This window comes from Agelaius tricolor, unplaced genomic scaffold (genome assembly GCF_023055355.1).
Source record: "Agelaius tricolor isolate 1412-34295 unplaced genomic scaffold, bAgeTri1.0.p SCAF_55, whole genome shotgun sequence".
NCBI classification, from domain to species: Eukaryota; Metazoa; Chordata; class Aves; order Passeriformes; family Icteridae; genus Agelaius; species Agelaius tricolor.
The window spans coordinates 1697384-1724032 of NW_027269315.1; the positions used below are offsets into that span (position 1 = coordinate 1697384).

Here is a 26649-nt window from a genome sequence, read left to right on the forward strand (position 1 = left end):
CAAAGCCCTCTGGGTTGATGTCCCCAGGATCCTGTGCACCCCAAACCTCCCAAGAACCATCCCAGGTGATGTCCTTGAGGGTCCTGAGCACCCCAAACCCCGCAGGGACCCTTCTGGATTGGCATCCTCAGGGTTCTGAGCACCCCAAACCCCTGAGGAACCCCTCTGGGTTGATGTCCTTGAGGGTCTGAGCACCCCAAACCCTGCAGGGACCCCTCTTGATTGGTGTCCCCAGGGTCCTGAGCACCCCAAACCCCACAGGGTTGGTGTCCCCAGGGTCCTGTGCACCCCAAACCTCCCAGGGCCCCCCCTGGGTTGGTGTCCATAGGGTCCTGTGCACCCCAAATGCCATAGGGATCCCCAGGACGGCATCCCTGTGTCCCCCAAACCCCACAAGAACCATCCCAGGTGATGTCCCTGAGGGTCTGAGCACCCCAAACCCCGCAGGGACCCCTTTGGGTTGATGTCCCTCAAGGTCTGAGTACCCCAAATCCCCCAGGGACCCCCCTGGATTGGTGTCCCCAGGGTCCTGTGCACCCCAAACCCCCCTGGGTTAACGTCCCCAGGGTCCTGTGTGCCCCAAATCCCCCAGGGACCCCTTTGGATTGATATCCCCGAGGGTCTGAGCACCCCAAACCCTGCAGGGACCCCTCTGGGTTTGTGTCCCTGGGGGTCTGAGCACCCCAAACCCCACAGGGTTGATGTCCCCAGGGTCCTGTGCACCCCAAACCTCACAGGATCGACGTCCTTGAGGTTCTGTGCACCCCAAACCCCACAGGGTTGATGTCCTTGAGGTTCTGTGCACCCCAAACCCCCCAGGGACCCCCCTGGGTTGGTGTCCCTGAGGGTCTGAGTACCCCAAACCCCCCAGGGACCCCCTCAGGGTTGGGAACCGGGTGAAGCCCTCCCCAAACCCCCCTCCCAGGGCAAGGGCACAAGGGCAGCACCCCAAACCCTCCTTCAGAGCAGGGGGGGGACCTCCCAAACGCTACCCAGCCCCTCCACACCCCATTCCCTGCTCTTGGAGGGGTGGGGGGGGTTCCCAAATTTGGGGTGGGGAGGAAGGAGCTCTGTGTGTGTGTGTGTGTGTGTGTGATTCCCTTCCCCCCTTCACATGACGGAGCAGCTTTTTGCTTTTTCCTTCTTGAAGGTGGAGGAGATGAGCTCGGAGCGGCTGGGGAGGTGCAGGAGGCGCTTGGAGAGGCTGCGGCCGGGGCTGCGCGGCGGCTGCGGGGCGGCGCTGCTCAGGCACAGCCCGGACACGGCCCGGAAGATGCTGTGCACGCTCTTCTCCGAGGTGAACGCCGAGCACTCCAGGTAACCCTCGGCTCCCAACTGCCGGGCGGCCGCGCAGCCCTGGCGGAGAGCGGAGTCAGGCGGCGGGGTACCCCAAAGCCACCGGGACAGCCCCAAATCCATTGGGGTACCCCAAAGCCACAGGGACAGCCCCAAAGCCACCGGGACAGCCCCAAACTGAGCCCCAAAGCCACCGGGACAGCCCCAAATCCATTGGGGTACCCCAAAGCCACAGGGACAGCCCCAAATCCATTGGGGTATCCCAAATCCACCGGGACAGCCCCAAACTGAGCCCCAAAGCCACCGGGACAGCCCCAAAGCCACCGGGACAGCACCAAATCCATTGGGGTACCCCAAAGCCACAGGGACAGCCCCAAAGCCATTGGGGTACCCCAAAGCCACCGGGACAGCCCCAAAGCCACCGGGACAGCACCAAACCCCCACTGGGGTACCCCAAATCCACTGGGACAGCACCAAACCCATTGGGGTACCCCAAATCCATTGGGACAGCCCCAAAGCCACCGGGACAGCCCCAAACTGAGCCCCAAAGCCACCGGGACAGCCCCAAACCTATTGGGGTACCCCAAAGCCACCGGGACAGCCCCAAACTGAGCCCCAAATTCACCGGGACAGCCCCAAACCCCCACCGGGGTACCCCAAAGCCACCGGGACAGCCCCAAACCCATTGGGGTACCCCAAAGCCACCGGGACAGCACCAAATCCACTGGGACAGCCCCAAATCCACCGGGACAGCCCCAAAGCCATTGGGGTACCCCAAAGCCACCGGGACAGCACCAAACCCCCACTGGGGTACCCCAAATCCACTGGGACAGCACCAAACTGAGCCCCAAATCCACCGGGACAGCCCCAAACCCATTGGGGTACCCCAAATCCATTGGGACAGCCCCAAAGCCACAGGGACAGCCCCAAACCCATTGGGGTACCCCAAATCCATTGGGACAGCCCCAAAGCCACAGGGACAGCCCCAAACCCATTGGGGTACCCCAAATCCATTGGGACAGCCCCAAAGCCACAGGGACAGCCCCAAACTGAGCCCCAAAGCCACCGGGACAGCCCCAAACCCATTCGGGTACCCCAAATCCATTGGGACAGCCCCAAAGCCACCGGGACAGCACCAAACTGAGCCCCAAACCCATCGGGACAGCCCCAAACCCACCGGGACAGCACCAAACTGAGCTCCAAAGCCACCGGGACAGCACCAAAACCACCAGGACAGCCCCAAAGCCACCGGGACAGCCCCAAAGCCCCATTGGGATATCCCAAACCCCCATTGGGACAGCCCCAAAGCCACCGGGACAGCCCCAAAGCCATTGGGGTATCCCAAACTGAGCCCCAAAGCCACTGGGACAGCACCAAACCCATTGGGATATCCCAAACTGAGCCCCAAACCCATTGGGGTGCCCCAAAGCCACCGGGACAGCACCAAACCCATTGGGATATCCCAAACTGAGCCCCAAACCCATTGGGGTATCCCAAATCCACTGGGACAGCCCCAAACTGAGCTCCAGAAACACCAGGAGAGCCCAAAACCACCAGGATATCCCAAATTCACCTGGACAGCCCCAAATTCACCCCTACAAACACCAGGAGAGCCCAAATCCACCGGGACAGCCCCAAATCCACCGGGACAGCCCAAACTGAGCCCCACAAACACCACAGGGACAGCCCCAAACCCATTGGGATATCCCAAACCCACCAGGACAGCCCAAAGCGAGCCCCACAAACACCGGGATACCTCCAAATCCACCGGGACATCCGAAAAACACCGGGATGTCCTAAATCCACCGGGACACCCCAAAGTGAGCCCCACAAACACCAGGAGAACCCAAACTGAGCCCTGTGCAAGCACAGGGACACCTCAAACCCACCAGGATATCCCAAACCCACCCCCACAAACACCAGGACACCCCCAAACATCGGGATATTCCAAAATGAGCCCCAAATCCACCGGGACAGCCCAAAGTGAGTCCCACAAACATCAGGACACCCCTAAACTCACCCCCACAAACACCAGGACACCCTAAAGTGAGCCCCACAAAGACCAGGACAACCCAAACCCACCGGGACAGCCCAAAGTCATTGGGATATCCCAAATCCATCAAGACAGCCCAAATCCACCGGGACAGCCCAAAGTGAGTCCCACAAACATCAGGACACCCCCAAATCCACCCCCACAAACACCAGGATGCCCCCAAACCCACTGGGATATCCCAAACATTGGGACAGCCCAAACTGAGCCCCACAAACCCATGGGGACAGCCCAAAGTCATTGGGATATCCTAAACTGAGCCCCAAACCCATCGGGACACCCCAAACTGAGCCCTGTGCAAACACCAGGATCCCCCAAAACCCACCCCATAATCAGACCACTGGGACACCCCAAAAATCACCCCCAGAAATGCCAGGATCCCACAAAATCATATCAGACCACTGGAACACCCCAAATCCACCTCAACAAACATCAGAACACCCCAAATCCACTCCCAAAACCACTGGGACACCTCAAATTGACCCCTGTGCAAACACCGGGGTCCCCTAAAACCCACTCCCACATTAGGCCACTGGGACACCCCAAAAATCACACCTAAAAACCACTGGGATCCCCCAAAACCATATCAGACCACTGGGACACCCCAAAAATCACCCCCACAAACATCAGGACATCCCAAAACCATATCAGACCATCGAGACACCCCAAAAATCACACCTAAAAACACTGGGATCCCCCAAAACCATATCAGGCCACTGGGACACCCCAAAAATCACCCCTAAAAACACTGGGATCCCCCAAAACCATATCAGACCACCGAGACACCCCAAAAATCACACCTAAAAACACTGTGATCCCCCAAAACCATATCAGACCACTGGGACACCCCAAAAATCACCCCCACAAACACCAGGACACCCCAAAACCATATCAGACCACTGGGACATCCCAAAAATCACACCTAAAACCACTGGGATTCCCCAAAACCATATCAGACCACTGGGACACCCCAAAAATCACCCCAAAACCATATCAGACCACCGAGACACCCCAAAAATCACCCCCACAAACACCAGGACACCCCAAAACAATATCAGACCATCAATACACCCCAAAAATCACACCTAAAAACACTGGGATCCCCCAAAACCATATCAGACCACTGGGACATCCCAAAAATCACCCCCAGAAATACCAGGATCCCACAAAATCATATCAGACCACCAAAACACCCCAAAAATCACCCCAAAACCATATCAGACCACTGGGACACCCCAAAAATCACCCCCACAAAGACCAGGACCCCCCAAAACCATATCAGACCACCGAGACACTCCAAAGCCATCCCCCAAAACCATCAGGGTCCCCCCAAACCCACCCCCATATCAAACCACTAGGACACCCCAAAAATCACCCCAAAACCGTATCAGACCACCGAGACACCCCAAAAATCACCCCAAAACCGTATCAGACCACTGGGACACCCCAAAAATCACCCCAAAACCATATCAGACCACCGAGACACCCCAAAAAATCACCCCTCTGCAAACACTGGGATCCCACCAAACCCCCCCCATAATCAGAGCACCGGGACACCCCAATCCCACCCCCCCAGACCCTCCGGGCCCCCCCAGACCCTCCGGGCCCCCCCAGACCTGCTCGTAGGAGATGGGCGCCTGTTTCTGGTGCGAGAGCTCCAGCAGCGTGCTCAGGTCTGTCCTCAGGTCCGTCTTGCAGCCGATGAGCAGCACCCGGGTGTTGGGGCAATAATCCAGGATTTCTGTCTTCCACTGAGGGGTCAGGGCACCTCTCAGAGGGACAGGGGACACCCAAAAGCCTCCCCCTGTCACCCCACGGCAGGGTGGTGTCTCCATGTGCCAGCCTTGACCCCACGGAGATACCCCCAGGAATCCCCCAGATCCCACAGAAATGTGCCCAGGGCAGTGTCCTCACATCCTTGAACCCCCAAACCCCACAGAGATACCCTCAGGACAGTGCCCCCGCATCCATGAGCCCCCAAACCCCACAGAGATACCCCCAGGAATCCCCCAGATCCCACAGAAACACCCCCAGGACAGTGCCCCCATGTCCCTGAGCCCCTCAGACCCCATAGATACCCCTTCAACCCCCCAAACCCCACAGAGATACCCCCAGGACAGAGTCCCCACATCCCTGAATGCCCCCAAATCCTCCAGAGATACCCCCAGGAACCCCCCCAGACCCCACAGGAACCCCCCAAACCCCACAGAAATACCCCCAGGACAGAGTCCCCACATCCCTGAACCCCTCAGACCCCACGTGAACCCCCCCAAATCCCACAGAGATACCTCCAGGACAGTGTCCCCATGTCCCTGAATGCCCCCAAATCCTACAGAGATATCCCCAGGACAGAGTCCCCACATCCCTGAGCTCCTAAACCTCACAGGGACCCTCCAGGCTGGTGCCCCTACATCTCTGAGGCCCCCAAACCCCACAGCGTCAGTGCCCCCACATCTCTGAGCCCCCAAACCCCACAGGGACCCTTTCAGGCTGGTGTTCCCACATCTCTGAGTCCCCCAAACCCAGAGGGACCACCCAGGCTCGTGTCTCCACATTTGTGAGCCCCCCAAACTCCATGAGAACCCCTCGGGCTGGTGTCCCCACATCCCTGAGACCCTTAAACCCCACAGCATCAGTGTCCCCACATCCCTGAGCCCCCCAACCCCACAGGGACCCCTCAGGCTGGTGTTCCCACATCCCTGAATACCCCAGACCCCACAGGAGCCCCCCAAACCCCACAGAAATACCCCCAGGACAGATCCTCACACCCCTGAACCCCCTGAACCCCACAGAAATACCCCCAGGATGGTGTCCCCACACCCCTGAACCCCCTAAACCCCACAGAAATACCCCCAGGACAGCATCCCCACATCCCTAAACCCCACAGAAATACCCCCAGGACAGCATCCCCACATCCCTGAACCCCCTAAACCCCACAGAAATACCCCCAGGACAGAGTCCCCACATCCCCGAGCCCCCCAAACCCCACGGGGACCCCCCCAAGCTGGCATCCCCACATCCCTGACCCCCCCAACCACCCCGGGGGCACCGTCCCGGGCTCTGGGCCCCCTCCCCACCTTCTTGGTGGCGCTGTCGAGGGTCTCGGGCCGGCTGACATCGAAGCAGAGCAGGACGGCATCCGAGTCGCTGTAGCACAGGGGCCGCACGTTGTCATAGTAGGGGGAGCCTGGGGGAAACGGGGGGGTCAAGGCTGAGCCCCCCCAGCCCCGGGACACGGGAAAGGGGGGCTGGGAAAGGGACACGGCCCCCCCGGGCGAAATGGGGTGGGGGCATGGGTAATAGAGAGCCCAAAAGGGGCAGAGCACCCCCCTAAAAGGGACCCCAAAAGGGACAGAGCACCCCCCTAAAAGGGACCCCAAAAGGGGCAGAGCACCCCCCTAAAAGGGGCAGAGCACCCCCCTAAAAGGGGCAGAGCCCCATGCCTGTTCTAAGTGGGGACACAGCTCTAGAGACCCCCAAAAGAGACAGAGCCCCCCAAAAGGGACAAAGGCCTATTCCTGCTTGGGGTGGGGGTAAGGCTCTAGAGACCCCCCAAAAGGCACAGAGCCCCCCCGTCCCGACTGAGGTGGGGGCACAGCTCTAGAGATTCCAAAAGGGACAGGGCTCCCCAAAATGGACACAAACCCTAAAACAGACACAGCCTCATTTCTGCCAAGGGTGGGGACACGGCTCTAGGGACCCCAAAAGGGACACAGCCCCCCAAAAAGGCACAGAGCCCCCAAAAGGCACAGAGCCCCCTTCCTGCTCAGGGTGGGGACACAGCTCTAGAGACCCCAAAAGGGACAGAGCCCCCCAAAACGGACACAAACCCTAAAACAGACACAGCCCCACTCCTGCCAAGGGTGGGGACACGGCTCTAGGGACCCCAAAAGGGACAGAGCCCCCCAAAAGAGACACAGCCCCTAAAAGGGACAGAGCCCCATTCCTGCCAAGGGTGGGGACACGGCTCTAGGGACCCCAAATGGGACACAGCCCCCCAAAATGGACAGAGCCCCTAAAGCAGACACAGCCCCCTGTCCTGACGGGGATGGGGACATGGCTCTAGAGACCCCAAAAGGGACAGAGCACCCCAAAAGGGACACAGCTCTAGAGACCCCAAAAGGGACAAGGCCCCACAAAACAGACACAGCTCCCCAAAAGGCACAGAGCCCCCCAAAGAAGACACAGCTCCCCAAAAGGGACAGACAGACACACAGCTCTAGAGATCCCCAAAAGGGACACAGCCCCTAAAACAGACACAGCCCCATTCCTGCCCAGGGTGGGGACACAGCTCTAGAGATCCCCAAAAGGGACACAGCCCCTAAAACAGACACAGCCCCATTCCTGCCCAGGGTGGGGGCACAGCTCTAGAGACCCCAAAAAGGGACAGAGCCCCCCAAAACAGACACAGCTCCCCTCCTGCTCAGGGTGGTGGCTCACAGCTCTAGAGAATCCCAGGAAGGACACAGGGACACAGCTCTAGAGCCCCCCAAAAGGGACACAACCCCCCCAAAACAGACACAGCCTGATTCATACCCACGGTGAGGACTCAGCTCTAGAGACCCCCAAAAGGGACAGAGCCCTCCAAAATGGACACAGCTCCCCAAAAGGGACAGACGGACACACGGCTCTAGAGACCCCAAAAGGGACAAAGTCCCCCAAAACAGACACAGCTCCCCAAAAGGGACAGACGGACACACAGCTCTAGAGACCCCCAAAACAGACACAGCCCCATTCCTGCCCAGGGTGAGGACATGGCTCTAGAGACCCCCAAAAGGCACAGAGCCCCCCAAAACAGACACAGCTCCCCTCCTGCTCAGGGTGGTGGCTCACAGCTCTAGAGAACCCCAGGAAGGACACAGGGACACAGCTCTAGAGCCCCCCAAAAGGGACACAACCCCCCCAAAACAGACACAGCCTGATTCATACCCACGGTATGAAACCCACAGCTCTAGAGACCCCCCAAAAGGGACAGAGCCCCATTCCTGCCTGGAGAGAGAGGCACAGCTCTGGAACCCCCTGAAAAGGGACAGAGCCCCCCAAAACAGACCTAGCCCCATTCCTACCTGCTGTGGAAACGCAGCTCTAGAGACCCCAAAAGGGACAGAGCCCTCCAAAACAGACACAGTTCCTCAAAAGGGACAGACGGACACACAGCCCTAGAGCCCCCCAAAAGGGACAGACGGACACACAGCTCTAGAGACCCCAAAAGCGACAGAGCCCCCAGAACGGACAGAGCCCCATTCCTGCCTGGGGTGGGGACACAGCTCTAGAGATCCCCAAAAGGGACAGACGGACACACAGCTCCAGAGCCCCCCAAAAGGGACAGACGGACACACAGCTCCAGAGCCCCCCAAAAGGCACAGAGCCCCCCCAAAACGGGCACAGCCCTATTCCTGCTTGGGGTAGGGACACAGCTCTAGAGCCCCCCAAAAGGGACAGACGGACACACAGCTCCAGAGCCCCCCAAAAGGGACAGAGCCCCCCAAAACGGGCACAGCCCTATTCCTGCTTGGGGTAGGGACACAGCTCTAGAGCCCCCCAAAAGGGACAGACGGACACACAGCCCTAGAACCCCCCAAAAGGGACAGAGCCCCGCTGGGGCCGGGGAGAGGGGCACAGCTCCGGAACCCCCCCAAAAACGCCACCTCCGTCCCCGCAGCCCATGAGCGTCGCATCGCGCCTTCGCCAGGCAGCGGGAAATGGAGCCCGCGGTGTTTATGTAACAACCCCCCCGCCCCCCCTCCCATTTTGGGGAGCCCCGGCAGCACCGAGGGGGTCTCGGGATAGGGGGGGAACCGGAGGAGGGGGTGCCACACGCTGCCATCCCCCCGGGGTCCCCGGGGACACGGAGCCGCCAGCACCGCACCCGGGATTGCGGGGGACGCGGCGCGGGGAGGGGGTGCGGGAGGTTGGGGGGGGTCAATGGGGTGGGGGGCTCCGGGGTGTCCCCCCCCAGACCCCCCCGGCCCCCCCAAAAGGCCTCGGAGGGGTTTCGCAGCCCAGACGCTCCGTGCACGGAATAGCAAAGAGGCTGCGCCAGCGCATCGCCATGGCAACCGGGGACCGGCGGGGACCCCCCCTGCACACCGGGGGGGACACTGCAGCACCGGGCAGGGCTGCCCCGACCCCCCCACCACCCCCAAAATATTCGGGGTGCCCGAGGAAGGAGAAGAGCGGGGTGTCCCATAATGCGCCCCATTCAGGCAGGGGGGGCTCAGCGGTGTGGGGACCCTCCCCCCCCAAGGAAGGGGTTCAGCCTCCTGTGACCCCCCCCAGTCCCCGACCCCCCCTGTGACTGTGGGGTCGGTCCCTGGGGAGTGCCTGTGCCCCCACACCCACGGCTATGACCCTAAACCTGAACCCCCCCTCAGCGCGGTCACCGAGCTCCCTGCGCCGCCGCAGGGACCCCAAAACACCCCCGGCCCCCCAGAACAGCCCCGAGACCCCAATAAGGCCACCAAGGGCCCTCCCCCCCCGCGCTGCAGGTCCCCAAAACACCCTCGGGATGCCAAAACACCCCCACTGCAGGGACCCCCCGCTCACTGCAGCATCCCAACCACGACCGCCCAAAAACCCCAAAGCACCTTCCCCGATCAGGCCCGGGGCAGCCCCCGTCCCACTCCCCCGGTACCGGAGCCCCCGCCAACCCCCCAAACATGCACCGTGCGTGTCTCCCCCCGGTACCGGAGGTGTCCCAGAGGCTCAGTTCCACCCGCTGCTCCTCGCTGGCCAGACACGCCGTGTAGTTCTCAAACACGGTGGGCACGTACGTCTGCAACGGCACCGAGAGCGTCAGCGCCCGGTCGGTCCCGCTTTACCGGCGCCCGCTGCCGGTTGCCCGGTGCCGGTCAGGGCTCACCTCGGGGTAGCAATCCTTGGCCAGCACCTGCAGCATGGCCGTCTTGCCGCACTGCACGTCACCCACCAGCACCAGCTTGCACCGGGCCGGGGCGGCCGGTGCCGGCCTCCGCTCCCGCATGGCGGCGGCGCGCACGGGTCCCCCGTGCTCGCACCCACCCACCGCCCTGCGCCCCGCCGCCGCAGCGCCCTTATATACCCCGCCGGCTGCAGGGCCCGCCCACGGCGGCGCCCGCCCGCCAATCAGCGCGGGGAATCCCGGAGCGCCGGCCAATAGTAGAGAGGCAGAACCGGCGGGACGCGCCCCGTGAGGGGGGGTTGCGAGCGCGCTCTTGACCGCCAGGGGGCGCCCGTGCGGGTCAGGGCGGAAGTGCCGCGGAGGCCCCGCCCCCTCAGCGGCCGTTGCCGGGAGACCGGAGGGACGCGAGCCGGGCCGGGACCGGAGCCGGTACCGGGGACGGGACCCCAAACTGGGGGGAGGGAGACCCCATTGGAAGGGGCGGTGGGTGCTGGGGGAGCGTAGGAGGGAGGGGGGTGAGCTAGGAGGGCTCTGGAGGTGGGGATGGACAGCGGGAAATGGGCCCTGGGGCCTGGGGAGGGAGGTGGGGACAGGTCTGGGGGGGTCTCTGGAAGGGGAGAGGGGGCAAGAAGGGGTTGGTGGGGTCTGGGGGTGCTTCTAAGTGGAGGGGCAAGGAAACGGGCCTGGGGGAGCCTGGGGACGGAGGCAGAAGGTTATGGGGTGTGGGGTACCCCATAATGTGGGGAACTGGGCAGGTGGAACGGGCCTTGGGGGGGGACATGGAGGGGTCACCATGCACACCCTGACCCCTCCTGCCGTGTCCCCTCCCCCAGCCATGGCGAGATCCCATCTCACTGCCCCCACATCAGCCGAGGCTGAGCTGCTGCTGCTGCAGAGACAAGCGCTGGTTGAGGAGGAGGAGGCCAAAATCAAGAGGGCGCTGCTCACCCGCTTCATGCAGGTCTGGGACCCCTCTGCAGCCTCCCCTGATCCCCTCCAAACTCCACCCCACTTTTCCCCAGCAAATTTCCTTAGCACTTTCCCCATCACCCCTGCCAGGGCTGGTGCTGCCCCCGTTCTGCTGAACCCCCAGACAGCAGAGGCACCCCAAACCCACTCCTGCCCCTTTCCCACCTCCCACGGCCCCTCCACAGGAGAAGCTGAAACGGGAGGAGCAGAGCAGCACGTGGGGTCTCCACAAGGTCCGCACCCTCTGGCGCTCGGCCCAACGCAAGGCCAAGGACCAAGAGCTGCGCCAGGACATCGAGATCCTCAGCCAGACCTTCTCAAGGGTCATGGACTGCAAGGATGGCACCATTGAGGTGACTCTGGGTGGTGCTCATGTGCCCTCTGAACAGAGAGAAGCTGTGAGACTGTTCATGGTTTCAAATCCAATGAGCTGAGTTTCAGGAGAAGGTCCATTCCCTGGAGATGCTGCTCTGTGACATCCCTGGTTGTCTGGGTTTGGAAAGACAGGTGCCTGCTAAGGAAGGCAGGACCCACCCCTAAATGGAGAATGTAAACCCCCACCCCTCCAAATTGTTATAAATTTGAAATTTAGGGGCTCTCAGGCAAAAAATATAGGAGCGGGAAATAACAGTTCTTTCATAGGGAAGAAAATAAAAGGATAAAATAAACAACACAGCAAATCAAAACAACACTGCCAGAGTCAGAACCCAACCTGACACCCTGTGGGTCAGGCTGTTGGTATCAGTCCCATTGGAATTGTGGCTGCAGCCCTCCTGCAGTGCCAGGGGTGGTTCTGCTGGAGCAAGGGGGATCTGTAGAGAAGGATGGATTCTGCCTCTGGAGATCCAGGGGAAAGAGAGGCAGCTGCTGTTCCTCTGGGGAATCCAGTGGAGAAGCTGTGCTGGTGTCTCAAAAACCTCTGGATTCTATCTGGGTAGGAATGTTTGAAATCTCGGATTCTATCCAGGTAGGAATGTTTGAAATCCCAGATTGTATCCGGGTAGGAATGTTTGAAATCTCAGATTCCATCTGGGTAGGAATGTTTGAAATCTCAGATTGCATCCAGGTAGGAATGTTTGAAATCTCAGATTGTGTCCAGGTAGGAATGTTTGAAATCTCAGATTGCATCTGAGTAGGAATGTTTGAAATCTCAGATTATATCCAGGCAGGAATGTTTGAAATATCAGATTGTATCCAGGTAGGAATGTTTGAAATCTCAGATTGTATCCAGGTAGGAATGCTTGGCTCCTCCCTCTGGACTCACATCTCCCAGTGGGATGCTGTAGTTCTTATCAGCCATGCAGGGACATTCCATAGCTGTTATCAGCTGATGTCCTCTCCCGAGGGAGGAGTGATAAAGAAAACTGCCCACTTGATAAAAGACAGCTGCCATACAGATGGTGATAAATACATCTTGCCTTGCAATCTGGAACACTGCTGCTCCTTCCTGGTTCTGAAACAGACCTGCAGAGTCCTGAAACAGAGAACTGCCAAAGAAAATCATTAATAACTATTTAGAAATCCACCCAGCCAGCAGCTCTTTACCTTCTCCTGAAACTCAGCTCTTTGGACTTGAAGCAATGGACATCCTTTGCTTGTCTCACAGCTTCTCTCTGTTCAGAGGGCAGGTGAATACCACAACTCTGGGGCTGGCAGGGTGGGGAGGGGTGCCAGGAGGAGGGAAGAGATGAGAATCTTGACTCCATGTTTCAGGAGGCTGATTTATTATATTATATTATATTATATTATATTATATTATATTATATTATGGTATTTTATAGTATATTATAGTATATTAGTATAATATATATAAAAAATATAAGAAATATATAAAATATATTATATATTTATTATGAGATATATATGCTATATATATCTTATATTTATAATATATTTTTATATATTTTTATATAAGATATATTTAAAAATAGATGATAAATATAAAATATATATTAAAATATGTGATATATATTATACAAAAAGAATAGAAGGAAGGATTTCATCAGAAGGCTATCAAGGAAAGGAAAAAATGGAATTTTAGTAAAATCTTGTGACTGACCAGAGAGTCTGAGACAGCTGGACTGTGATTGGCCATTAATTAAAAACAACCAACATAAGACCAATCACAGATTCACCTGTTGCATTCTACAACAGCAGATATTTATTGTTTAAATTTCATTTCTGAGGCCTCTCAGCTTCTCAGGAGAAAAACATCCTAACAAAATGATTTTCCATAAAATATATCTGTGACAGAGGGAGATGTCAGGGAGCTCTTATAACCCCCAAAAAAACTCCCCAGGCGCTGGTGATGGAGCTGAAGGAAGCAGAGGAGCAGCAGAACCGAGCCCTGAGCAGCCACCTGGACCTCACAGACCAACTGCTGCACCTCCAGCGCTGCCGCCTGGGCTACCTGGAGCAGGGCTTTAGTGCCCAGGTGGGCGCCCTGAAGGCCGAGTTTGAGGCTGAGAGGTGTGGAATTTCATGGGGTATTGGAATAATTACCAATATTGCCGTGCCTGAGCTTGTCTGCCCCTCGGTGCTGAACCAAATAGCAGCAACTGTGGTGTTTTCACCCCAGAGACACTTTTGGCCAGCTGGATGTGTGGTGTTTTCACCTCAGAGACACTTTTAGCCAGCTGGATGTGTAGTGTTTTCACCTCAGAGACACTTTTGGCCAGCTGGATGTGTAGTGTTTTCACCTCAGAGACATTTTTGGCCAGCTGGATGTGTGGTGTTTTCACCTCAGAGACACTTTTGGCCAGCTGGATGTTGCATCTGGGTGTGGTGATGTTCACAGGGGTCCCAGGACAAGGGAAGAGATGAGAATCTTTGGGCCCCTTCTGCCAAGCTGGCAGGGTCTGCTCTGCCCCTTGGGGCTGTCTGCAAGCAGAGGGTGTTGTTCCATCAAAAGGGGATCACCTTCAGCAGCCACACCATTGCTTTCCAGCTGTTCAGTAACTAAAGGATCTCAAAGCTTGCTTTCATTTCAATCTCACTTGTAGTTTCCATATTCTCCAAATCTTTTGCCAGACAATCATATTTACAAGGCTTTCCTGTTTCATCTTCCCCAACAATGGAGGAAACCCCTTTTCCCTGCCTTGTGTCCCCACAGGAGGGCCATGCTGGAGCAGCAGGACTGGGAAAGCTGGGTCCTGCAGGAAATGGAGCTGGCCACGGAGCAGGAGCATGCCAGGAATGAGCAGGAGGCCTTGCTGAACTTCCAGAGTGCCCGGGACGACATCAAAAACAAGGCAAGGGGGCACAAGGGGGCATGGAGAGGCTGGCAGGGATGCCAGGGGAGGTTTGGGGGTAACCTGTTGTCTTGGTTTGGAAAGACAGGAGTCTGCTAAGGAAGGCAGGAGCCTCCCCTGAAATGGAGAATGTAAACCCTCCCCACCCCTCCAAATTGCTATAAATTTGAAATTAAGGGGCTCTCAGGCAAAAATATGGGAGCAGGAAATAACAGTTCTTTCATAGGGAAAAGAAAAAAAAATAAAGGATAAAATAAACAATGCAGTAAATCAAAACAACACTGAGAGTCAGAACCCAACCTGACACCCTGTGGGTCAGGGTGTTGGTGTCAGTCCCATTGGAATTGTGGCTCAGCCCCCCTGCAGTGTCAGGGGTGGTTCTGCTCGAGCAAGGGGGATCTGTAGAGAAGGATGGATTCTGCCTCTGGAGATCCAGGGGAAGAAGAGGCAGCTGCTGTTCCTCTGGGGAATCCAGTGGAGAAGCTGTGCTGGTGTCTCAAAAACCTCTGGATTCTATCTGGGTAGGAATGTTTGAAATCTCAGATTATATCCAGGTAGGAATGCTTGAAATCTCAGATTGTATCCGGGTAGGAATGTTTGAAATCTCAGATTCTATCTGGGTAGGAATGTTTGAAATCTCAGATTGTACCCAGGTAGGAATGTTTGAAATCTCAGATTGTATCCAGGTAGGAATGTTTGAAATCTCAGATTGCATCCAGGTAGGAATGTTTGAAATCTCAGATTGCATCCAGGTAGGAATGTTTGAAATCTCAGATTCCATCTGGGTAGGAATGTTTGAAATCTCAGATTGTATCCAGGTAGGAATGTTTGAAATCTCAGATTCCATCTGGGTAGGAATGTTTGAAATCTCAGATTGTGTCCAGGTAGGAATGCTTGGCTCCTCCCTCTGGGCTCTCATCTCCCAATGGGATGCTGCAGTTCTTATCAGCCATGCAGGGACATTCCATAGCTGCTATCAGCTGATGTCCCCTCCCAAGGGAGGTGTGAATGTGGTCACTCAAAGAGACAGATAAGGCAAACTGCCCACTTGACAAAGGATAATCTGCCATACAGATGGTAATGGAAAACATCTTGCCTTGCAATCCTCAACCCCCGTGTGTCCCCCAGTGCTGGCAGGATCAGCAGTACAGCCGGCTGCAGCTGGGGGCCAGGCTGGAGGGGCTGTGGGAGCAGATCCAGACAGCACGCAGGAACTACGCCCAGGCCACGGAGAAGAAGAAGGTGGAGTTTGAGGAGCTGAAGAGGAAGTGTGAGAAGACTTCCTGCGAGATTAACGCCCAGGCCAAGAGGCTGGAGAAGCTGCAGGTTTCGGCGGGGGTGCTGGGTGGTTGTGGGAGTGGGCTCACCCTTCATTCCCCACTCGTTTTTCCATGGAATCATGGAATTGTTGAGGTTGGAAAGCCTCTGAGACCCATCAAGCCCAAGCTGGCACTGGCAAGGAGGTGACAACAGGCCAGGCTGAGCAGGGGCCTCCCAAGAGTTTGTGGAGCAGTGCCTGAGCCATGGAATCATGGAATTATTGAGGTTGGAAAAGTCTCTACAACCATCAAGTCCAACTGTTCTCTCAGCACTGCCAGGGCCACCACTAAACCACATCCACGTGGTTTTTGAGCACTTCCAGGGACGTTGCCTCAACCAGTGCCCTGAACAGCCCTTCCCAAAGCTGGGCCACCCTTTCCAAGAAGGAATTTTCCCCCATCCCAAAGCTGGGCCACCCTTTCCAAGAAGGAATTCTTCCTTTCCAAGAAGGAATTTTCCCCATCCCAAACCTGGGCCACCTTTTCCCAGCAGGAATTTTCCCCCATCCCAAAGCTGGGCCATTGTTTCCAAGAAGGAATTTTCCCCCATCCCAAAGCTGGGGGAAATTCCTCCTTTCCAATAAGGAATTCCTCCTTTCCAAGAAGGAATTTCCCCCCATCCTAAAGCTGGGGGAAGTTCCACCTTTCCCAGCAGGAATTTTCCCCCATCCCAAAGCTGGGACACCCTTTCCAAGAAGGAATTTTCCCCCATCCCAAAGCTGGGGAAATTCCTCCTTTCCAAGAAGGAATTCCACCTTTCCCAGCAGGAATTTTCCCCCATCCCAAAGCTGGGCCACCCTTTCCAAGAAGGAATTCCTCCTTTCCAAGAAGTAATTTGCCCCCATCCTAAAGCTGGGGGAAATTCTTCCTTTCCAAGAAGGAATTTTCCCTCAACCCAAAGCTGGGCCACCATTTCCAAGAAGGAATTTTCCCCATCCCAAATCTGAGCCACCCTTTCCAAGAAGGAATTTTCCCCCATCCCAAAGCTGGGCCTTTGTTTCCAAGAAGGAATTTCCCCCAAGGGACTTTCCCTGCTGTTTTTCACCAGGACATGGTGACGGCCACCAGGGCCCAGATCGCCGCTCACCTGCGCAAGAGCGAGGAGCAAACTCAGCGCATCCGGGGCGATCGGGAGGACGCCCACCAGAAACTCCAAAAGCTCCGTGCCCAGGTCACCCAGGCCAGCGCCACGGCTCACACCCACCTGGTGACGCTCAGCTCTCAGTGCAGTGCCACCCTCAAGGCGCTGCAGCAGCTGCTGGAGAAGGTGAGTTGGGCACTGTCCCCGTGTCCCGCGTCCTGCTGTCCCCACCTGCCCTTCCTGATGTCCCCACCAGGCTCAGCGCCTCCTCCGCCTGGCTGAGCTGTGCCGCAGGCTGGAGACGGAAGAGGAGAAGGTGCTGCCCTTCTACCCCTCCTCACTGGGCGAGTTGGAGCAGCAAAAAGTCCGCAAGGTCCTGGAGGAGACGGCCAGCGAGCCCCTGGCACGGGTGAGGAGGCACCACCACAACCCTCAGGCTGTGATTCAGCCCTGGGGATGCCCCAGCTGGTGCTTGGGGCAGGATGGGGACCCCAAAGTCTCCCTGCTGCCTCCCCACAGGTCATGAAGGACTACATGGGGCTGGAGAGGTTCTGGCAGAGGTTCAACAAGGCCAAGCTGGAGGAGAAGGGGCTGGAGAGGGCACGGGCAGCCCTGGCAGACAGGAACCAGGAGCTAAGGAGGCTCCTCCAGCAGTACCTGGCGGGGGCTACAATCAACCAGAAGGTGCCAAAAGATCCCCATCCCCTCCTTACCACCAAGCAAAAGCCTCATCCCCAGAAATGAGGGGAGAGCCATGCTCAGGGACACTGGGCATGGTGCACCCCAAGAGCTTCTGGGGAGGGGTCAACTTCCAGGACCCCTTTCCTGGCTCCACCAGCTCCAGCTGAGGCTCCCTGGCAGACCTGCCTGGTGTTTGGGGACTCAGGGACTTCCTGGATATGCCTTAAAAGAGCAAAACTGCCTGAAAATGTGCTGCAGGGTGTTATTTCTGGGATTCATGGAGTCTGTCACCTCCTGCTCAGGTCTGACATGACCCATCACAGCCCTGGGCCCTCCTTGCCACCAAGCAAAAGCCACATCCCCAGAAATGAGGGGGGAGCCACACTCAGGGACACTGGGCATGGTGCACCCCAAGGGCTTCTGGGGAGGGGTCAACCAACCTCCAGGACCCCTTTCCCAGCTGAGGTTCCCTGGCAGACCTGCCTGGTGTTTGGGGACTCAGGGGCTTCCTGGATATGCCTTAAAAGAGCAAAACTGCCTGAAAATGTGCTGCAGGATGTTATTTCTGGGATTCATTGAGTCTGTCACCTGACAGGACCCATCAAGGCCCTGGGGCAGGCAGGGAGCTGAGGGGTGCACAGCCCCTTCCCACTGCCCTGTGCCCATCACTCTCTCAGGAAGAGCAACCACAGATGCCAAAAGGGGAAGGTTTTATTTCTTTTTAGCTTTGTTCCTCTTCTCCTCCTTCTGCTTTTTCTTGGAGAGCTTGGGGCTGCTGGCCTTGCGGTACAGGTGGAAGCCAATGAGGCCCAGCAGTGCTGGCACCAGCCCCAGGCACAGCAGTGGCACCACCTCATTCAGCACCTTCTGCCAGTAACTGGCCCGGGCCAACGCCACCAGCTCCACCTCGAAGCGCAGCACAGCATCACCTGCAAGGGGGGCACAGCCTGAGCAAGGACCCCACAGGGACCCCACAGAGACCCCACAGGGACCCCCCTGAGGGCTGCACTCACCTGGGATGGTTGGGGGGGAGCCCCTTTTGCCGTAGGCTAAGTGAGGGGGGATGATGGCTCTGCGCTTCTCCCTGCCACGGTGACAGCGTTGGTGCCACAAATTGTGGTGGGGACACTGGGGAGGGGACACTGCCCACCCCCGTGTCCCCAGTGTGCACTTACCCCACACACATGTCCAGCAGACTCTGCTCCAGGCCTGTGACAGAGTGGGGTGAGGGTGAGTGGGGCCGGTTGGGGTTACCCTGGTGACCCCCCAGCCCTGCTCCCCCTGGCCCCTCACTCACCAGGGATCACCTGGTGCTTGCCCAGCTCCACCTGCAGGGGGTCCCGGCTCAGCGAGGAGTCGATGATCCTGCCATCCTCCAGGGTGCCCTGTGTGGGGCATGGCCAGGGTCACTGCCACGGTCACCCCTGCGTGGCTGCCAGCGCTGCTCTGGGGTTGATCCCAGTCCCTGTGCCATCTCTGTGCCATCCCAGTGCCATCCCTGTGCTGATGCCAGTCCCTGTGCCATCCCTGTGCCATCCCAGTGCCATCCCTGTGCTGATGCCAGTCCCTGTGCCATCCCTGTGGTGATCCCAGTCCCTGCAGCCCCCCCAGTGCCACCCCAGTGCCATCCCAGTCACGGTACACTCTGGATCACTCTGTGCCAGGGCTATCCCAAGGTAATCCCCGGGTTGATCCCAGTGCCAGCCGTGCCCATGCCAGCCCCAGTGTCACCCCCGTGCCACCCCAGGTGCCACCCAGAGCCCATCCTGGGGCTATCCCAGCCCGTGTCACCCCCGTGCCGCCCCAGGTGCCACCAGAGCCCATCCTGGCACTGTCCCCATGCCATTCCCAGTGACACCATGGCACCATCCCCTCGTCCAGCCCTCATGCCCTCCCCGCCACCACCCCTACGCTCACTCCGGTTCCACCCCGGTACCACCCCGGTACCGCCCCATTTCCCACCCCGGTACCACCCCGGTACCACCCCCGGTACCGCCCCGGTGCCGTTGCCGGTGCCGGTGCCGGTGCCCCCCGCCCCGCCCGCCGGGAGCGCAGTGCTGACGTGTTCCTCCCGCCCGTCCCCACCGTGTAGTGGATGTGCACCGTGTCCCCCGGCGCCGACAGCTCCGTGCAGCCCTCGGGAGGGGCCACCTGCAACGGGGAGGTCACGGAGAACCGGGACGGAGCCCCCTCCCCTCGGGATCCCCGCAGCCCCCGCGCCCGCAGCCCCCCGAGCACCCCGAAGTCCCAGCCGGGCCCCCGGTTCTCGGTGCGCCGCCTTCCTCCGCCACAGCCCGGTGCTCCCGGTGCCCTCCCATGGCAGCCCGGTGCTCCCGGTGCCCCGTGGCTCCCTCCCGCCGCAGCCAGGGCCTCCCGGTGCCTCCTCCCCCGCCCCGTGCGCAGGCCGGGCTCCCCGGTGCCCCCCGAGCGGCACCGTCCCGCCGGTGCTCGGTGTCCCGCCGGTGCCGCCGGTGCCACCGGTCCCTCTCGGTGCCTGCCGGTCCCGCCCCGGTCCCAGCCTGTCCAACGGGGCCGCGTGGATCCCCGGCGCCCGGTCCCCGGTTCCCCCGTTCCCTCCCGGGCTCACGATCGTTTCCAGCCGTAGCTCCCGGGAGCCGCTTTCGGTTTCGCTCTCGGCGGCGCGGGAGAGCGGCGGCGGCGGCAGCAGCAGAGCCAAGAGGAGCAGCGCGGCGGGGAACGGCATGGCCGGGCTGGCGGCGGAGGAACGGGCACCGGCACCGGGACCGCCCCCACACCCCGGCCCCGCCCCCGGGACCGCCCCCACACCGAGACCGGCCCCGGGACGGGCACCGGCACCTCCCCAGCGGAGCGGAAGGACGGAAGGATGCTCAGGACCGGCCCTGCCCCGGTGCCCGGTGCTCCGCGGGGACCCCGGCGGGCACCGGAGTCCGCCCCAGCCCGGGGACCGTCCCGGCGGCTTCGGCCCGCACCGAGCGGGGGCTCCGGGTGAGGGTCAGAGACCGAGGGGATCAAACCGGAGGGTTCGGGCCGGGGAACGCGTCCCGAGCACCGGTTGGGTGCAGCCCCCGGTGTCCTGGCGGCGCCGGTGCCAGCAGGCGGCAGCACAGCCCGGGGAAACCGGCACCCACCGGGGCCCAGGACCCCTCCCCGGGTCCAGACCCCTTCTGCAGCACCCCACGGCTCCAGGCCATTCCTTCTCCTTCTCCTGACACTTGTGCAGCTCTTCCAAGGGAAACCGAGCCCGCGGGCCGGCTGGAGCCCGGTGGAACGGAACCGGCCCCAGGAGCCCCGTCCTTGGGGACACCCGGCCCGTTTAGGACATCCCCTCGGTCCGTGGGGCACACGGTGGGCAGCCGGGATCTCCCGCCCCGTGTCCACGGGGACGGTCTCATCGGTGTCACCGGCCCCGGTGCCGCTCCGGTGACGATGCTGACGCCCGGTGCAGCTCCCGGACGACGGCATCGGCACGCCGGCCCCACCGGCGCACCCACATACCAGGCTCGGTTGCCGAGAGGTGGGGAAGCCGGGCTGGCGGCGGGGCCCGGGGCGTTAATGGGATTAGGGCCGCCGGGTCAGCCCTCGCCACACAAAGCCGTCGGTGCAGCCGGTGGGAACGCGTCGGTGCCGGCTCCGCTGCTCCCGCCCACCGGGGAGCCCCGGTGATCCGCACCGAGCCCCCCGGTGGAGCTCCCAGAGCCCCGGTTATCCCCAGTGCGGCTCCCTGGTATCATCCCCATGGTCCCCAGGGCAGTGTGGGGCACGGGTCACCTGCACTGGAGCACCCCCATGTCACCTCCAGGGCCCCCAACCCACTGTGGGGCACGGGTCACCTGCACTGGAGCTCCCAGAGCCCCGGTTATCCCCAGTGCAGCTCCCCGGTATCATCTCCATGGTCCCCAGGGCAGTGTGGGGCACGGGTCACCTGCACTGGAGCACCCCCATCTCACCTCTAGGGCCCCCAACCCACTGGGGAGTCCTGGTCAACCCCATTCTGGGTCCTGGTGCTGGCTCTGGTCACCCCATTCTGGGGCACTGGGCCCTGGTCACCCGATTCCGGGGTGCTGGGTCCTGGCCACCCCATTCTGGGCCCTGGTGCCAGCTCTGGTCACCCCATTCTGGGGTGCTGGCTCTGGTCACCCCATTCTGGGCCCTGGTGCTGGCTCTGGTCACCCCATTCTGGGCCCTGGTGCTGGCTCTGGTCACCCCATTCTGGGGTGCTGGTGCTGGCTCTGGTCACCCCATTCCAGGGTGCTGGGTCCTAGTCACCCCCATTATGGGCCCTGGTGCTGGCTCTGGTCACCCCATTCTGGGGTGCTGGACCCTGGTCACCCCATTCTGGGCCCTGGTCACCCCATTCTGGGCTCTGGTGCTGGTTCTGGTCACCACATTCTGGGCCCTGGTGCTGACCCTGGTCACCCCATTCCAGGGTGCTGGGTCCTGGTCACCCCCATTATGGACCCTGGTGCCAGCTCTGGTCACCCCATTCTGGGGTGCTGGACCCTGGTCACCCCATTCTGGGCCCTGGTCACCCCATTCTGGGCCCTGGTCACCCCATTCTGGGCCCTGGTGCTGGTTCTGGTCACCCCATTCTGGGCCCTGGTCACCCCATTCTGGGCCCTGGCTCTGTCTCTGCAGCTCTCCCAACCACCAGGGACCCCCCACCACAGCCCCCCAATGACACAGACATGGCCAAAAGCCCCTCCAGCCACCAGCCCAGAGGGGACACGGGGATGGGATGGCAGTGCCGGCCCCAAATGCCACTCAGTCCCCCCTTAACCCATGCAGGGGCCGGGGGGGGTGACACAGGGAAGAGGTGGCAGGAGGGGGGGGCCAAGCCCCACTCGCGCCCATCCCAGCGCTGGCACCGTCCCCACGCCCCAGCTGGGATTAGCACTAATGGGATTTACCATTTCATCCAATATTCCCCTAAAGATGAGCCTGGGAAGTGGGGGGGGGCCCTCACCCCCTGCCAGCCCCACCTCACCCCCCCCCCTCCCCGTTAAGCTCTTTCTAATTAAAGCCAGCCCAGGGCTGTCCATCACCATCCCCTCGGCGGGACCCCCACGGAAGAAGAGACGAGGGGCAGAGCTACATAAAACATGTTTAATATCCAAGGGGGGGGGTCAGGGGGGGTCAGGGGAGGTCACCCACCGTCTCAGGCTCAGGGGGGGGCTGGGGGGCTGAGAACACACGTCCCTGGACAGGGCAGAGCCGCAGCGACACGTCACACCAAGCACAGACCAGGGGTATAAATACGGTGCTGGGGAGGGGTGGGGGGCACAGAACGGGCTTGGGGGGGGCAAGGGGGGGACACTGTCCGTCCGTGAGGGGCAGGGACATACAATCACTATGCTGGCATGGGGGGGGAGAGGATGGGCAGGTGGCCAGGGTGAGGTGGGGGCCATGGCCAAAGGGACCGAAGAGGTCCTGGCAGCTCTGTGTCACTCCCACCTCTCTGTGAGGGTCACGCTGCGGGAAGCAGACCTGCCTCGAAGTGACATGGGGTGGGGGGGGGGCCGGGGACGTGTGGAATGCCCAGGGGGGGCAAACAGGGCTGGGAGGGGGTGCTGGGAGGGTGGGGGAGGTGTATAATCCCAAATCCCCCCCCTCCCATGGCCCTGCTGCCCCCACATTTGGTCCAGAGGAAGGCGAGGGGTGCAGGAGGGACATGCATGGGGATGGGGTGTCCCCGGCCCCCCCAGGGCAGGGCAGTGCTGAGGTGGCCCCCCCACCCTCCCCCAGCCCCCATCCCACCCTGCCAGGGCTCTGCCCCTGCCCCCCTGGGCGTTATATAGAGCTCTAATTCCACGCACGCACACACGAGATCCGAGGGGAACCAGGGGGACCCCAAAAAAAGGCGAAAAACCCCACAGCAACCGGTGCCAGAAGAAAGCAAAACCCAACCGGGGCAGGGAGGGGGCGGCCGGGGGGGGCCCTGGCATGGCCCAGGGGGGGCACAGGGGGATCCCCCCTTCACTTCTTGTTCTTGAGCTGGTTGGCAAGCCAGTCGAGGCCCTCGTAGAGCCCGTCCCCGCTGGTGGCACAGGTGGCCTGGATGTACCAGTTACGGTGGCGCAGGGAGTGCAGCCCCAGCTTGTCCGTGATCTCCGCTGCGTTCATGGCGTTGGGCAGGTCCTGCAGCACACAAGGGAGGTCACAGGAATGGAGAGCAGCCCTCCCTGCCCCTCCACGGGGGCTGGCACCAGCCCTGATGCCATGGGAGTGGGCACAACTCTGCCACAGGGGAGCATCATCAGCCCTGAGGCTGCAGGGAGGAGGGGGAATGTGCCAGGGGGATGTGAGATGCCAGCCCTGGCACCACAGGCATGGCCAGGGCTGTGTTAAAGACCAGCCCTGGTGTTGTGGGGATGGCTTTGAGGGCCACCACCATCCCTGGTGCCACAGGGAAGGCCACCACCATCCCTGGTGCCACAGGAATGGCCTGGGAGCCACCACCATCCCTGGTGCCACAGGGAAGGGCCACCATCATCCCTGGTGCCACAGGCATGGCCTGGGAGCCACCACTATCCCTGGTGCCAGGGGATGGCTCTGGAGGCCACCATCATCCCTGGTGCCACAGAGATAGCTCCAAGGGCCACCACCATCCCTGATGACACAGGGAGGGCCACCATCATCCCTGGTGCCAGGGGATGGCTCCAAGGGCCACCATCATCCCTGGTGCCACCAGAATGCTCTGGGGGCCACCAACATCCCTGGTGCCACAGGGATGACTCCAAGGGCCACAACCATCCCTGGTGCCAGGGAATAACACCAGGGGCCACCACCATCCCTGGTGCCATGGGGATGGCTCTGGGGGCCACCACCATCGCTTGGGGGCCACCACCATCCCTGGTGCCACAGGGAGGGCCACTATCATCCCTTAATGTCACGGGCATGGCTCTGGGGGCCACCACCATCGCTTGGGGGCCACCACCATCCCTGGTGCCACAGGCATGGACGTGGCTCTGTCCCACAACCTCTTTGAGGCCAGCCTTGATGCCACAGCACGTCCCACCCCAGCCAGCTGCCCTGACATCCCAGGGATGTCTCAGCCCCAGCACCAGGCTCTCCCCACCCCCAGGCCCACCTGCTTGTTGGCAAAGACGAGGAGGACGGCGTCCCTGAGCTCATCCTCCGCCAGCATCCGCATCAGCTCCTCCCGCGCCTCGTTCACCCGCTCCCGGTCGTTGCTGTCCACCACGAAGATCAGCCCTGGCCAGAGCAGAGGGCACCATCAGGGCTTCCTGTGGTGCTCCCCGAGTGCCCCCCACGCTGTCCCCTGAGACACCTACCCTGGGTGTTTTGGAAGTAATGCCTCCAGAGGGGCCGGATCTTGTCCTGCCCACCCACATCCCACACGGTGAAGCTGATGTTCTTGTACTCCACTGTCTCCACGTTGAACCCTGCAGGGAGCGACAGCGGAGGGAAACTGAGGCACGGGACAGCCACCAGCCCCTTCAAAGGAGCCCCCCTCAAGCCCACCCACCGATGGTGGGGATGGTGGTGACGATCTCCCCCAGTTTGAGCTTGTAGAGGATGGTGGCCCTGGTCACCCCATTCTGGGCCCTGGTGCTGGGCTCTGGTCACCCCATTCTGGGGTGCTGGGCCCTGGTCACCCCATTCTGGGCCCTGGCACTGGCCCTGGTCACCCCATTCTGTGTCCTGGTCCTGCCCACCCACATCCCACACGGTGAAGCTGATGTTCTTGTACTCCACTATCTCCACGTTGAACCCTGCGGGGAGCGACAGCGGAGGGAAACTGAGGCACGGGGCCACCACCAGCCCCTTCAAAGGAGCCCAGATGGGGAGAAGTCTCTGCTCAGTGCCCCCCCTCAAGCCCACCCACCGATGGTGGGGATGGTGGTGACGATCTCGCCCAGTTTGAGCTTGTAGAGGATGGTGGTCTTCCCGGCAGCGTCCAGCCCCACCATCAGGATCCGCATCTCCTTCTTCCCAATCAGGCTCTTCAGCAGGTTCCCGAAGATGTTGCCCATGGTGACGGCGGCGCTGGCTCCGAGGCCGGATCCTGCGGGGGCATGGGGCAGGCTGGGGGAGGCCCTGAAATCTGCAGGGGTGGAGCTGAGGGGTCCCCCGCGCTTGGAGTGGGAGAGGGGGGGGCTGCAGGAATTGGGGATCCTCATGTCCTGAGGGGATGCAGGGTTTGGGGGATGCCAGGATGCAAGGAGGTGGGGAGGGGGCTGTGCACTCTATGGGGGTGTCTGTGTGTGCAGCTCGGGGGATGCTGAGCCGGCCCCCCCGCTGCACCTTGCAGAAGGACAGCCCAGAACGCTGCACTGAGGGAAACTGAGGCAGGGCTGTCGCCCTCCTCCTGGACCCGACCCCTCCTCTGCACCCCCGACCTCCGCACGATGCCCCCATCACCGCAGCCTCACCGGAGGGGGAGGCCCCCATCACCCCCCCCCCCAAACCGCAGCGCGCCCCTTCCCCCGCAGCGTGCGCAGCCCCCGCGCCCCCGGGACCCCCGAATCCACCGCTCCCCCGAATTCACCCCCCCCCCACGACAGCGCGCCCCCAAACCCCCGCCTCCCCCTCCGCACTGCGCCGCCCCCCCTTGCGCATCGCCCCCCGCCCCCGCCGCCCCGCACGGCACCGCATCCCCCCCGCGCCCCCCGGTACGACCCCAACCCACGGGAGCTCCGCGCCCCCGCCGCACCGGGCACCCGGCACTGCCTGCAGCCCCCCCCGCTCCGGTGCGGTGCCGACCCCCCCCCCTCCCCGGGTATCCCCGCGCACCCCCCGGCGATGCCCGCGCCCCGCATCCCCGAGCGGCGCGGCCCCCCGCACCTGGTGCCGGTGCCGGTGCCGGTTCCGCCCCCGCCGCCGCTGACTCTGCACCGCTCCCGCCGCCGGAAGCGGAGGCCCCGATCGCGCCGATCTCGCGAGAGCGCCCGGTTAACCCCCCCCCCCCTCACCCCCCCCCCCTCCCGCCGCCCCGCACCGCTCCCCGCAACCTCCCCCTCCCCTCCGGGACCGGGGGCGCGCACGGGAAGCGGCGGAGCGGGGGGGGGAGCGGGGGGTGCAATCGCGAGAGGCACCGGGCGTTACCATGGCAACGGCTGCAGCAGTGAGGGGGGGGGACACTGAGGGGGGGTCCCCCTGTGTCGTCGTCGTCCCCCCCC

General features: G+C 61.1%; 5 protein-coding genes across 6 annotated transcripts; 2 read left to right on the plus strand and 3 right to left on the minus strand.

Moving 5' to 3' along the window:
- Window positions 1-245: 245 nt before the first annotated feature.
- RND1 (Rho family GTPase 1) lies at window positions 246-10365 on the minus strand. Its single transcript, XM_071456160.1, has 5 exons — window positions 10209-10365; window positions 10034-10121; window positions 6424-6533; window positions 4963-5097; window positions 246-1356 (listed from the first exon to the last, which is right to left on the minus strand). The coding sequence occupies exons 1-5, from the start codon at window positions 10326-10328 to the stop codon at window positions 1111-1113; spliced, it is 699 nt and encodes a 232-aa protein (XP_071312261.1). The 5' UTR covers window positions 10329-10365; the 3' UTR covers window positions 246-1110.
- A 218-nt stretch (window positions 10366-10583) lies between these two features.
- Window positions 10584-17775, plus strand: CCDC65 (coiled-coil domain containing 65). The gene is made up of 9 exons (XM_071456091.1): window positions 10584-10655; window positions 11060-11187; window positions 11381-11548; window positions 13495-13664; window positions 14308-14446; window positions 15575-15772; window positions 16814-17032; window positions 17103-17255; window positions 17366-17775. Exons 2-9 carry the CDS (start codon window positions 11062-11064, stop codon window positions 17588-17590), a joined length of 1398 nt encoding a protein of 465 aa, XP_071312192.1. The 5' UTR covers window positions 10584-10655; window positions 11060-11061; the 3' UTR covers window positions 17591-17775.
- A 445-nt stretch (window positions 17776-18220) lies between these two features.
- Window positions 18221-20293, minus strand: FKBP11 (FKBP prolyl isomerase 11). The gene is made up of 6 exons (XM_071456161.1): window positions 20115-20293; window positions 19613-19678; window positions 18825-18912; window positions 18703-18736; window positions 18541-18611; window positions 18221-18456 (listed from the first exon to the last, which is right to left on the minus strand). The coding sequence occupies exons 1-6, from the start codon at window positions 20229-20231 to the stop codon at window positions 18239-18241; spliced, it is 594 nt and encodes a 197-aa protein (XP_071312262.1). The 5' UTR covers window positions 20232-20293; the 3' UTR covers window positions 18221-18238.
- A 2305-nt stretch (window positions 20294-22598) lies between these two features.
- On the minus strand, window positions 22599-26464 carry ARF3 (ARF GTPase 3). Of its 2 annotated transcripts, XM_071456162.1 has the most exons (6): window positions 26315-26464; window positions 25356-25535; window positions 24996-25242; window positions 24802-24912; window positions 24597-24721; window positions 23583-23644 (listed from the first exon to the last, which is right to left on the minus strand). In XM_071456162.1, the coding sequence occupies exons 2-5, from the start codon at window positions 25501-25503 to the stop codon at window positions 24637-24639; spliced, it is 591 nt and encodes a 196-aa protein (XP_071312263.1). In that variant the 5' UTR covers window positions 25504-25535; window positions 26315-26464; the 3' UTR covers window positions 23583-23644; window positions 24597-24636. The 2 variants fall into 2 exon arrangements, with proteins under 2 accessions (XP_071312264.1, XP_071312263.1); XM_071456163.1 differs by lacking the exon at window positions 24996-25242 and having other exon boundaries at window positions 22599-23644; window positions 26315-26460.
- Window positions 25686-26614, plus strand: LOC139604731 (uncharacterized). Its single transcript, XM_071455950.1, has 2 exons — window positions 25686-25695; window positions 25944-26614. Exons 1-2 carry the CDS (start codon window positions 25686-25688, stop codon window positions 26612-26614), a joined length of 681 nt encoding a protein of 226 aa, XP_071312051.1.
- The last annotated feature ends 35 nt before the right edge of the window (window positions 26615-26649 follow it).